This window comes from Gossypium arboreum, chromosome 4, assembly GCF_025698485.1.
Source record: "Gossypium arboreum isolate Shixiya-1 chromosome 4, ASM2569848v2, whole genome shotgun sequence".
NCBI lineage: Eukaryota > Viridiplantae > Streptophyta > Magnoliopsida > Malvales > Malvaceae > Gossypium > Gossypium arboreum.
This window is the reverse complement of record NC_069073.1, coordinates 3,070,436-3,084,155: the sequence shown is the minus strand read 5'-3', so window position 1 is coordinate 3,084,155 and position 13,720 is coordinate 3,070,436. Positions and strand designations below refer to the sequence as shown.

The 13,720-nt window shown below is 32.7% G+C and overlaps 2 protein-coding genes across 3 annotated transcripts; both read left to right on the top strand.

Annotated features, from left to right (window-relative positions):
• Positions 1-5,301: 5,301 nt before the first annotated feature.
• Positions 5,302-8,403, top strand: LOC108458863 (putative disease resistance protein RGA3). 2 transcript variants are annotated; one of them, XM_017758262.2, is made up of 2 exons: positions 5,302-5,471; positions 5,599-8,403. In XM_017758262.2, the coding sequence occupies exon 2, from the start codon at positions 5,614-5,616 to the stop codon at positions 7,816-7,818; it is 2,205 nt and encodes a 734-aa protein (XP_017613751.1). In that variant the 5' UTR covers positions 5,302-5,471; positions 5,599-5,613; the 3' UTR covers positions 7,819-8,403. The 2 variants fall into 2 exon arrangements, with proteins under 2 accessions (XP_017613751.1, XP_052882841.1); XM_053026881.1 differs by having other exon boundaries at positions 5,302-5,492.
• Positions 7,822-9,560, top strand: LOC108458862 (disease resistance protein RPV1-like). The gene is made up of 2 exons (XM_017758261.1): positions 7,822-9,410; positions 9,554-9,560. The coding sequence occupies exons 1-2, from the start codon at positions 7,822-7,824 to the stop codon at positions 9,558-9,560; spliced, it is 1,596 nt and encodes a 531-aa protein (XP_017613750.1).
• The last annotated feature ends 4,160 nt before the right edge of the window (positions 9,561-13,720 follow it).

Genomic DNA, 13,720 nt, shown 5'->3' with positions numbered 1-13,720 from the left:
AGCTTCTCCCCTTGAGCCACTGGTGTGTTGATTGTTTTGCAATTGGACATGCAAAATCTGTTGAGAATCATCAAAGTAAAGGTATGTTGGGTAATGAAGATCCCTTGATCAAATTGGTTCACTTTCATGCCAAGAAGTATGTCATGACTCCCAAATCTATCATCTCAAAGACTTCTTGCATTTGCACCTTGAACTCATTAATCAACTCTTTTTTGCTTCTAGTCATAAGTAAGTCATCCACATAAAGTAAGACAATCAGAAGAGTTTTATGTTCTGACTTTTTTATAAAAAAAGTGTAGGTTCACTAACACTTTTGTCAAACCTGAGCTTAGACAGGTATGCATCAACCCTGTCATACTAGGCCCTTGGTGCCTACTTCAGACCATATAAGGCATTTTTCAGCTTGTAAACTTTGTCTTCCTCACCAGAAAACTTGAACCCCTCTGGTTGTTCAATAAAATTTTCTTCCTTGAGAAAAAAGCAGACTTGACATCGAGCTGGTGAATTCTCCATTGTTTCTGTGTAGCAAAGGCAAACATAAGTTTTATTGTGTCTAGTCTTGCTACTGGAGCAAATGTCTCTATGAAATCAATGCCATATTACTGACTATAGCCTTTCACCATAAGTCTTGCCTTGTACTTGTTCAATAAGCCATTAGCATTGTACTTAGCTCTAAACACCCACTTGACACCTATGACTTTCTTATGATCAGGTCTGCCAACCAATTCCCAAGTGTCATTTTTGTGGATCATTTCCAATTCAACTTCCATGGCCTTCTTCCAACTCTTGTTCTTGGCAGCTTCCTCAAAGTTTGAAGGCTCAAGTATTGCAACATTACATCTTTGGTAGATGTCAGCAATAGTTCTGGTGCCTCTCACAGGTTCTTTATCAACGTCTTCATCAGCTAGCCCTTCTTCATCTGGTTCTACACTGTTGTCTAGCTGATTTTCTCCACTCAAAATTGCATCTGTATCACTCCAACTCCAAACTTTTTCTTCATCAAACTTCATATCCCTACTCACCAAAATCTTCTTTGTTAAGGGATCAAATACCCTATAGCCCTTATTGGTGCTGCTATAACCAACAAAGATCCTAAGTATAGATCTTTTATCAAGTTTGGTTCTTTTCTTAGCTGGAATAAGAATGTAGCAAATACAACCAAACACCTTCAGGTGTGAAACAGTAGGCTTGAGTCCATGCCAGGCTTCAAAGGAGTTTTGTCATCAACAGCAGTAGTAGGAAGCCTGTTGAGCAGATACACTGAAATATTCACTGCCTCAGCCTAAAGTTTGCTTGGTAGCCTGTTTTCAAACAGTAAGCATCTAGCCATATCAAGCATTGTTCGATTCTTCCTCTCATATACTCCATTTTGCTGAGGAGTATAAACTGTTGTTAGTTGATGATGAATTCCAGCTTACTCACACAGCTTCTGAAACTTCTCAGACAAATACTCAGCACCATTATCTGATCTCAAAGCCTTGATCTTGCAGCCTGATTGATTCTCAACTAAGGCTTTAAATTTGCTGAATGCCTCAACTACTTCTGACTTTTTCTTCAAAAAATAAACCCAGCAAAATCTACTAAAATCATCAATTAATAGCACAAAATATCTACTGTCATTTAAGGAGGAAGACTTCATTGGTCCAAAAATGTCAGTGTGAACTAATTCGAGCTTGCCTCGAGCTCTCCATGCCTTATTGACTGGAAAAGCAGTCTTGCCTGCTTACCAAGCTGGCAAACTTCACAAACATCATCACTGACATTAATTTTCGACATGTCTTCAACCAAATTTAATCTATCCAGCAAACCAAGTGACTTGTAACTGACATGGCCTAACCTCTTGTGCCATAAACCAGCTGTGTCAGTAGCACTAGTATAGGCTTTCTTTTCTAGCTGGTTTACATCCAGCATAAAACACCTATCAGTCATAGCCACTGTAACCAGTACTTGACCAAATGAATCCTCAACAACACAGGAGTTATTCTTGAAAACTAGTGAATAACCCTTCTTAATTAGTTGACCAACACTAAGTAGGTTTTGGTCTATGTCAGACATATAAAGTACATCAGAAATAACTTTGTTACCTGAATATGTGCTGATCACTGCATCTCCTTTGCCTTAGGCCTCAATAAGGTTGTCATTTCCAACTCTAACTTTGGAAGGAAACCTTCTGTCAAGATTCTTGAACAGTCTTTCATTTGAAGCCATATGGTGAGAACAACCACTGTCAACTAACCAGTTCTTGCTAATTTTGCTTGAGGTTGCATAACAAGATGCAGAGAAAACATGCTCCTCTTGAGCTTGAAGGTCTTCATCAGCCTTAGCTTGCATTTGCTGCTGACCTTATACCTTTCATTTGGTCTTGCACACCTTCTTAACATGACCAAACTGTTTGCATCTCCAGCACTGAACATTTGGTCTATGCCAACAGATCTTCTCCAAATGTGTGGTCTTTTTATAGTGAATGCATGGTGGAAAGCTCTTTTTTTCAACGTCCCTTTTTGATTTCTCCCTTTTGTCAAGCCATGGTTTTTTGCCTTTGTAGCTTAAACTTGAGCTTTCTTTGGCCTTTGCTTAGAAAGCTCCTTCTGGGTGCTCTTCCTGCCTATTGGCCCTCTTTTGCTCAAATGCATATAGAGAATTTACCAACTCAGACAATGAGATAGTTGATAAATCCCTCGAGTCCTCCAATGAAGAGATCTTTGACTCAAATTTTTCAGGGAGAGTTATCATGACCTTTTCAACAACTCTGCTCTCACTGAAATCATCACCAAGGAGCCTAATGTTGTTGACTATGAGAGTACTGCATGATGGTCTTTGACTCTTTCATTTTTAAGTTCTCAAAGTCTCTCCTAAGGTTGATCAGTTATTGCTGCCTTGTCTTGTCTGACCTCATAAACTCCTTCTTTAGCTTTTCTCATTCTTGCTTTGGTGAGTCACAAGTCATTATCCTAGTAAAAATCACATCGGATACTCCATTTTGCAGGCAAGCCATAGCCTTGTGCTTCTTGGCACAATCTTCACTATGTTGCCTTATTTGTGCAATGGTGGGATTGGCCCTCAATGGAGGTGGTTCAGCATCAGTCTCTACAACATTCCACAAATCATGTGCTTGGAGATATGTCTTCATTTTCAAATATAAACCTCTTAATATATATTAACCTAAGTTTTTCTTATAAATCCAAGTATTTTTTTTACTAAAAAGAATTAATTCTAAAAAATAAAATAAAATAAGTGACCTAAATGAAAATTTACTAAAGTTAATTGAGTAACTAAAATGAGTGTACAATAACATTGAATAAATAGTGAGTGATTAAAATAAAAACGATTTTTAACAACAATGACTAAAATGAAAATGGTTTCTAACGACAATGCCTAAAATTAAAATTTTTATTTCTCAATATCTAAAATGAAAACTTATGAAAGTTGAACAACCGATCGTGAATTTACCCAATAATTAATGTGAAATGATAGTTTTATTTATTTATTTAGATAACAATCTTTTTAAAACAAATTTTGTTGGAATAATGTTGGATTTTTTAAAATATATTTAGTTAGCATTGTATTTATACATTTTAAACTATATTTAATTTTGTTGAGCAAGTCCACTCATTCAAAAATTATCTTTAATTTTGTTGAAGAAATCGACAATTTTTTAAAAATTTTTCAAAGTATTATATATTATCAGAAGTGAGAAAAATTTGATTCAAATTGAAAAAATTGAAAAAAAAGTTTGAATTTCGAATTATTCGAATTGAGTTAATCGAGTCAACTAGATTTTTTTTTTAATTTCGAGTTCGAGTCGAATTACTTTTCAAGGCATTAAAATTGAATCGCTTTTGAGAAGAAGCATAGTCATTCTTAGGCTCAGTTAGATAATCTTCAACAACTAAATTCTTCGCCTATGTTAATATTTTCTGGTGTTTGGATGAATCTGTGTAAAATATTTTCTGTTGTTTGGTAGATTTCTTAAAAATATTTCATAAAAGTTGTTTTAATTAAACAAACATACATTTGAGATTTTCTTTTTTTGTTGTTTAATTGAATTTATTTTTATCTATAATTTTATATTTTACATTGTTTTGACATATATTAAAAATATTATGTTAAATTCAGGTTCATTACAATGTCAATTTTTAATTACATGATTACCGAGCATCAACAAAATTGACAAAAAATTAATGATGTCAACACTTGGACTTGATTTTCAAATTTGAAAAGTAAAGGGACTAAATTCTTGAAAATAAAAGTACAAAAACTAAATTACAAATCTGTGAAGTGTACATAGACTTATGATATATTTTAATCTTGATACTACAAAACATTTATTATTAATATATGTATAATTGTAATGAATATTTACTATTAAAATATTAATATTGAATATTTTCAATAATATGTTATTGATATTATTTAAAATTATTATTTTTAAAATAAAATTAAAATATTAAATAATTTATTAAAATAATAAATTATATTTATTATATTAATAATTTATTATATGACTAAAATAAATAATTAAATATGTATGTTTAATAATATTAAAAATATAATATTTTAATATTTTTAAATATTTTAAAATAAAAATAAAATTTATTATCAATATAATAATATTAAACTTGATTTAAGTTAATTTTTATATAAAAATAAAATTATCTATCGGGGAGCTCTTTTCCGAAAAATGACTTACGCTTTTCAAGGGGTAAGTCATTTTATAGGAAAAGTGGCTTATTTTACGTTGACCTATAAGTCATTTTCCGTTGATTAAGTTGTTTTATGTGAAACAAACATAGGAAAATGTAGAAAATATTTTAAGTTAAATATTTTACATGAAAACATACAGATTTAAGTTTCTACTAATAAATGTTGAGTGCAATAAAAATGCACATTGCACTTCAATTATAGAGATCTTATTGTTTGGAGCGGTGATTACAAACTTTAAATATAAACCATAAAAATCTAAAAATCTAAGAATGCCTCATCACTTTAATTAAGACCAAAAGTCACAGTTGTGGCTGATCAAATGAAAGATGAGGCAAGCAGACCCGCTTCCTGCTGGTGCAAGATGTCTCACATTCCAGAAGTCTTTCTTTATTTCCAAGTTTCTTCATCGGCTTGAAGCTTTCTAGGGGGAGGTAACTGCATTTTTATTGATTTCTGCAGTTAGTCAATTCACATATTATAAACATTTAGATTCTCCACAGACTGTCTAGCATTATTTGATAACCATTAGGTCAAGTGGCAGCGTAATTTATATAATTTATATATATATTGCTTGGAATAGGAGCCATATTTGATTAAAAAAAAAACAAAATGATCTGATGCCAAAATATTTAAAATAATGCACGTTGTTTTCTGTCATCCTACTACCACTTGTTTCATATATTTCATAAAAAAGGACGCAATTCAATTGACCTTTACCGGAAGCAGTTCATCTTCATTTCATTTCTCCTTTTGATTTCCCAGACTTGGTATCATCCTTTACACATGCAGTAATCGTTGCTTTAATTTCCAGAGTTACAAATTTGTTCTTATCTTCTTTGTTTTGTGTGGGATTTTCTTTTCGCTTTCTAGTTCCTGACATTTCAAACCTTTCAGACTACGGACGCAAAGATGGCAGAAGCTCTTTTGGGTGCTGTTGTGAACCAAGCGGTAGCGAAAGTTATTTCAATTACCGCTGATCAAATCAGCCTTGCATTGGGTTTCGAGAAACAGCTGAAAAGACTCGGTGAGACACTAGGAATGATCGAAGCTTTCTTGCAAGATGCAGAGGAAAAGCAAACAAAGAATAAGTCGGTGAAGTTATGGTTAAAGAGGCTCGAAGATGTTGCTTATGAGGCTGTTGATGTCCTTGATGAGTTTGCTTATGAAATTCTCCGAAGGAAAGTGGAGATTCGGAACCAAATTCGGAGGAAGGTACTCGACTTCCTTTCTTCTAAAAATTCCATTTTATTTCGTCTCAAGATGGCTAATAAAATTAAGGCCATCCTGACATCACTGGATGACCTTAACAACTTGGCCAGTCAATTTGGTCTCCAACAGAGAGCTAGAGATCCTATAACTCCAGTTCCTGCGTATGGAGGACCAAAGGTGGAGACAATATCCTACCGCGGTCACTCAAACATGGTCGGAAGGAAACATGATGTTTCAAAAATAGTTAACCTGTTAGTCAATCCCAAAGATAAGCAGGTTGTCTCTGTTGTGCCTATAGTAGGTATGGCAGGTCTTGGCAAAACTACTTTAGCAAAGCTGGTGTATGATGATTTGAATGTGAAAATGCTTTTTGATGTCAAATTCTGGGTGTGTGTTTCTGATCATTTAGATGTCAAGAGGATTTTAAAAGAGATGTTAGAGCATTTTAATGATCAGATCTCAATTCCTCAAAATAAGAATGCAATGGTTGAGAAACTCAAGCAGAAGATTGAAGGGGCCAGAGGAGGAAAGGATCAGATCAAGTATCTTCTTGTACTTGATGATGTATGGGATGTTACGGAATGGAAGGATCTAAAGCTTTGTTTGGAAGGAACCAGTAAAAATGGCGGGAACGGAGTTATTGTGACAACACGCAAAGAAGATGTAGCATCAACAGTGCAAGCACGTTCGGATCAATGGCATCAACCAGAAAGACTAGAAGACGAAGAATGTTGGTCCATTATTAAAGAACATGCACTGAGAGACTCTCCAATATCTCACGAATTAGAGCCTATTGGAAAAGAAATTGCTAAGCAGTGTCAAGGTGTGCCTTTGGTAGCCAACGTTATTGGAGGGTTAATGAGCAAAATTCAAACCAATGGTGTTTGGGGTTCAACAGAAAGTGTATTAGAAGTGGAAAGTGTGTTAAAACTAAGTTTCCATCATTTGTCTTCTCCATCTTTGAAGAAATGTTTTGCGTACTGTGCCATGTTTCCTAAAGATTATTGCTTTGAAAAAGAGGAATTGATCCAACTGTGGATGGCTGAAGGATTTCTTGGCAGCTCTATGGCAATGGTGGATAATGGTAACAAATACTTGAATGAACTTTTATCAAATTCCTTATTCCAAGATGTTACGAGGGACACTTGCGGGAATATTCTCACATTCAAGATGCACGACTCAGTGCATGATTTATCTTTGTCTGTGTCAAAGTTTGATGCTTTGATTTTCCAAGAAAATTCCAGTCCCATCACAAATGAGTGTTCTCATATTCGTCATCTCAATGTTGGATGTGATGGGGAATCATTGCCAAGAATGTTGACAATAGTTGCTCCGAAATTATACTCGTTGTTTTCAGAGATTAATGTGTTCAAGAAGCTACCGAAAAGCTTCAAATTCAAAAGATTAAGAGTCCTAAAGTTGGTCGGTTCTTATTATATTTTTGCGTTGCCAGATTCCCTTGGAGAATTGAAGCACTTGAGGTATTTGGACATCTCACGGACTCGTATCAAAGCACTCCCCAAGTCCTCAACCAAACTTTACCATCTCCAAACATTGAGGCTCTTGAGGCTGTTGGATTCTTTTGTGAAATTCACTTTTCCGGATGGATTGGAGAATTTGATAAGCTTGAAGCACTTGTATTTTGCTAGTGAAAAGCGTCAACCAGATAATATTGGAAACCTAACTTGTCTTCAAACATTACCCGTATTTTTTGTGGGTTCACAAAGGGGGCGTTCAATTAAGGAGTTAGGATCCCTAAACGAACTCCGTGGAGAATTGGAGATATGCCGTTTAGGGCTTGTTAGAAACAAACAAGAGGCTAATGGAGCAAATCTACACCTTAAAGAAAAATTATGCAAGTTGATATTTGATTTTGAGGGGATTGGTGGTTATAACAATGAGTAAGTGATGGAAAGTCTCCAACCCCACTCAAATTTGCAAAGCTTAACTGTTAGCTGTTATGAAGGCAACAGCTTTCCCTCATGGATGTTAAGACCTGTTGGTGATTCTGGTTTGTTTTTGCTTAACAATTTGATGGAGCTGAATTTGTTCGATTGCCGCAATTGTGAAAGTCTTCCACCTCTGGGCCAATTGCAGAATCTCCAGTTTCTTAATTTGAGAAATCTGCGGGAAGTGAAAAGCATGGGTAATGAATTTTATTGCAACCAAGGTATTGATGATATGAATAAGGTGATCAAGGTGTTTCCTGCATTGAAAAAATTCACCTTAAGTCGGATGGAAAGACTAGAAGAATGGACAGCAATGGCGGCCACAAAGACGGTCATGTTTCCTTGCTTGGAGGAGCTGAATATTTGGCGTTGTCCCTTGTTGAAAAGTGTTCCATTAAAGGGACAATATTTATCTCTTGAAAGTCTTAGAATTTCCAATTGCAGAGCATTAAGCAAGATTGGAGACGGATTATCTACCTCCACTTGTCTCAAAGAATTAGATCTATATCATCTTAATATAAGTTTGCTTCCAGATTTGAAAGGATTTTCCTCTCTTCAAAATCTATCAATTGAAAGGTGCGCTGAGTTGGAAGTTATTCCGATTACCGGGGGATTTTCATCTCTTGAAAAGCTTAGCATTCTCTTTTGCAAAAAATTAAGCAAGATTGGAGACGGATTATCTACCTCCACTTCTCTCAAAATATTAGATCTAAATTTTTGTTTTAATTTAAGTTTGTTTCCAAAATTGGAAGGATTTTCCTCTCTTCAAAATCTATCAATTCAAAGCTGCAATGAGTTGGAAGTTCTTCTGATAACCGGAAGATGTTCATCTCTTGAAAAAGTTAACATTTCCAGCTGCAAAAAATTAAGCAAGATTGGAGACGGATTATCTACCTCCACTTATCTCAAATATTTACATCTATTTGGTTGTCCTAATTTAAAGCCCATGCCAAGTTTAGATGGACTCTCTTCTCTCACAGAATTAAAATTGGAGAATGTAGGGGAAGGATGGAGTTTTCTGCTACCAAATATGTTTCGATCCAATACTTCCCTTTGCAGTCTAAGAATATTAAGGTTGCCTGATCTGATATGGATTCCAGATGACAGCCTTGGTAGGCTTAATTGCTTGGGAGAATTAACCATTGGTGGTTTCTCAGAAGAGCTGCAGGAATTCCCATTTCTCAGTTCCATTCAATATCTCAGTGCCTCCCTTCGAGTTCTAGTGTTGATTGGTTGGGAAAAGCTGAAGAGTCTTCCCTCCCAACTTCAATTCCTCACTGCCCTTGAATCTTTGACGATACAAGAGTTTCAAGGAATAGAAGCTTTGCCGGAGTGGTTGGGGAATCTCTCTTCTCTAAGCCATCTGTATATCTATTCATGCAATAAACTCATGTACCTGCCTTCTGTAGATGTCATGCGAAGCCTCTCCAAATTACAAGAAATTAGCATTCTACGTTGTCCTCAATTAGATACAAGATGTGAGAGGGAGAGTGGCCCTGAATGGTCCAAGATTTCCCACATTCCAGGAATATTTATTAATGATCTGAGGTAAGTTCAATATCTTAAACCACAACTCAGCCTCTTTAGGCTTCTGATACAAAAAGTACCGTTTCTCTCTCAGTCCATCTTATAATTAGTATTCCCTGTCTATTTGGTATAGTCTCATATAAAACTTTCTTTTAATTTTGCAGGATTTAGTTTGGGAATGGATACTTTGAAGACTCTGTTTGCAAACTGAATCCATGGATAGAAAAGTAAGCATTTCTATTGAGAAATTGATCAATTCGTCTCTACTCCAAAATATGTAGATAGTGTTTAAAACTGATGGCCGAAACATAATCATGTTCTGCATGTCTGTGATATCACAAAACTTGGAATTGGTACCATAACTCCATAAAACATTCATTTAGTTTTGAACTACAAGTCTCATATATTGCTTTGTTCATCCCTTTTTTCTGCTATTTTATTGCTTCTAATTTAACAACGATGATATTTTCATGTTTTAACGTTTTGTTAAAACCAGTACTGCATGAATTATACAGTACCCACTCATGAAATTTCTGAATTCTTTTTGGAGGTGAAGGGAGATGCTGATAGGGCTTGAGTCAGAGTGAATTGTTCTACTTTTCAACATTAAAGAGCTATAATATAACAGACAATCAACTCTTCGACCGGGTGTTTATCTGATGTCTTCCAAGCTGATTTTTGGACAATTGGTAGCAGGCTCAAGGGAATTCTATTTGTTGTTCCAATAGGGTTGGAAGCCTGTAAATTATCGTACTAAAAAATCACACAAAGTTCAATTCCCAGGAGAGAGAGGTGGATCACAAGGATCTCTTAAGTACCAAGTCTTTCTTTGTCAGAATATCCCTTCTATCGTAATTTAATAGCACAATTAAATACTACTATTATACCCTCAAATATTAAAAGAAAAATAGGACAAGAAAGAACACAAGAGTTTAATGAAGTTCGGTAAATTATACCTACATCCTCAGGCACTAATACTAGATGATAACTTCACTATCTTTAAAATATTACAAACAAATAGAATTCCTTAAGAATTCTCAAATGGGAGAAGAGAGAAAACTAAGAGAGAAAGAATGGTTGGGATTATTGAAATGAGAAATAGGAAGGCCTATTTATAGTTGAGGTTTAAGGACCAAACCATAAATAGCCCATTATCTCAAGGACTAAAAAAAAATTATCCTATGCCAATGTTTCAAGTCAATTTTCGGTGCAAAGCCTGCACCTCCTATTTATTACATTGTTAGTCAATTTTAATGGCTACCATTTAATTGTCATGCAATTTGTCAACAATTTACCATGCAATTTTATGCTGCAAAACCATGCAATTTTCAACAATCTCCGCCTTGAAGATTTAATTAAAATAATCACATCTTCACATACTTCCTTCAACTCCCCAAATCCGATAAAGCTATCTTTTGCAGTGCCTCCAAATGCGCTCAAGAGCGCCATATATGTAACGACCCAAAATCCGTGGGCACCGAAAAAGTGTGTTATCGGGCCTCCGTCTTAGTGAAATAAGTTCGAAAATAATTATTAAAAATATTTATGAGTCTAGTGATGTGTCTAAATAGGTTTTAATTAAGTAAATTTAGCTTAATTTAGAGTAATTATCAAAAAGGATTAAATTGAATAAGAAGTAAAAATGTAATTTTAAAGCAATAGAAAGTAAAAAGGGCCAAAATGACAAATATGCCATTAAATAATGGTTGAGGCGGCATAAACGTATTAAAATCTAAAATTTTATTTAGATTATATATATATTATATTATATTATATTATATAATTAATTATTATAATTATTAATTGTTATGGTTTTATATTATTACTAGTACTATTATTAAAGAAATTAAATAGTAGAGAATTGTATGGTAATAAAAATATTGGTATATTTGTAATAAATAGATACATGTGTACTTGTTATAAAATAATTTGTTTACTTAATATTAAAGTAATGGATAATTAGATTAAATTATATTATTGATAATTAAATAATTATATCATAAATTTTTTTATGATAAATAAATTGAAATTATGATAAGTGGATGGTGATAATAAAATACAAATGTAAAATATATATATTTGTACATTTGTAATATTTATATTTGTTATTAAATAAATATTTAATAATAATTATTATTTAATTGATATTATATTATTAGATTAATGAATAAATTAATAATTTGACAAATGTATGGTGATAGTAAAGTACAAGTGTAATAAATCATATACATACAATTGTAAAATACATATTTATTTACTTATTATTTAAGAAATAATAATAATTATTATTAAGTTAATATAATAATACAATAAACTAAAGTAAAAATAAAAGATAAAACAAACATAAAAAGAAACAGAACCATTCGAAAAACAAAGAAGGGAAAGAAGAAAAGAAAGAAAAAGGGAAATAGGAAATTTGAAGCTTGGAGTTTAATTGGTAAGCTTAATTAAGTCATTTTCTTTTAATTTTAATGTTTTAGAAGCTTTAGAATAAAGTTTTGTTGAATTTAAGTTGAAATTTTGAAAGTTAATAGATTTTTGACTAGGGTTTATGTTGAACAAATGATGGAATTGGGGGTTTATTTGATAGAAATTTTGATTGGAATTGAATAAAGGATTGAATTGTAAACTAAGTTATAAGTTTTGAGTTTTAGGGATTAAATTGAAATAAATTCGAAATTATGAAACTATGATAAAAATTAAATAGTTAGATGTGAGTTTGGCAAGAAATTGAGTAGCAAAAATGTATGAATTGAGAAAGAAAAATATATAGGTTTAGTTGGGATTAAATTGGAATTAAAGTAAAAGTTAGATAAAAATTTTAGAATTTAAATTGTGTTATGCTAATAATTGTGAAATTATTTTAATTTTTCGTAGCTAATATCGAGCCTGAAGCATCGGCCTAAAAAGGAAAAGGAAAGATCGTCGAGGATTAAATCCGAAGAGAATTTTGGTTTGTATCACTATAACTCAAGCTTTATAATTAATATGTGTTTAATTTAATATGAATGTGTGGTAAGTATTTTAAGGTAAGTATTTAATGAACTGATAAAATTTGTAATTGGGTATTAAAATTGAGATTGATACTGAACTGAATTATGGGATATTGAATATTGTTTTGAATACCAAATTGAACTGTGAAATTACTGAATAATGTTACGTATATTGCATTGAACTGTAAAATTTCTAATGAAGTGAATTGCTGTATTACTGTGAAAATTGATCAAAATAATAAATTATAATTAATATTGAATCGAAATAGAAATTATACTAAAAAATGATTTAAATACCCTATTAACTAGTCGGGCTAGTCGGATATAGTTGGCATGCCATAGGATATGGAAGAGTACAGGTTTTTGCTGGCTTACTAATCAGGCACTTATGTGCCGACTCATCATCATTTATCATTCATTATTACCGATTCGACACTTTGTGTGCGAATCTTTATTACATTACTATTACAGATTCAGCACTTTGTGTGTTGAATCTCTATTCTTATTCTTATTCTTGCTATTGCTACTGCTATCGACATTCTTGATTAGGTAATGTGTAAAATAGTTAAGGCACATTGTGTCGTACTAGTGTGTTGGTTGGAATCCGTGTATCTGTCGAGTCCGAGTCAAGTTAATAGGGACAAATGAAATAAATCTACTGATAAAACTAAATTTAAATGATATAGCATATGTGAAAGTTGAGAATTGAAATAACGAAATAAGAATGATATATATATAATCGAATAATAACATAAAAAGATTAAATTGTTCATTAAGTGATGATAATTGTAATGTAAAAGTATGTGTGTGATTTAATGTATTTAATTATAAACTGAATTATAGTGATACCACTGAGTATATGCATACTTAGCTTACGGTTGTTTCTGTGCATAGGTTGTAGAAGTCAAGTACTGAACCAGCATCCAAAGCCAGACCCGACTTCAGCAAACTTTTTGGTGATGTATATTTTCTTTTGGTAATGTGGCATGTACAGAGGATGTGTATAAAGGTTATTATGTTTTGAATATAAATGGTTTAAAATATTAGTATTATAAGTCTAAGAATTATAATGAAAAAGTTTATCCATTTCAATTTAATTAGTACAATGATAAATTTAAATTGATATTATATTGATTAAGTTGATTAGAGGTATTTAGAATAGAAAATGAATGTGTGAAATAATTTGGTTGAATTGGTTATGCTTGAAATGGATATGGTTTTAATTGCAGGGGGATTTATGTAAAGATAAGCAGAAATGCTGTCGAAATTTATAAAAAAAAAAATTTGGAGTACTTAAATGAGTCTCGTTTCACTTAAATGTATGTTTTAGACTTGAGA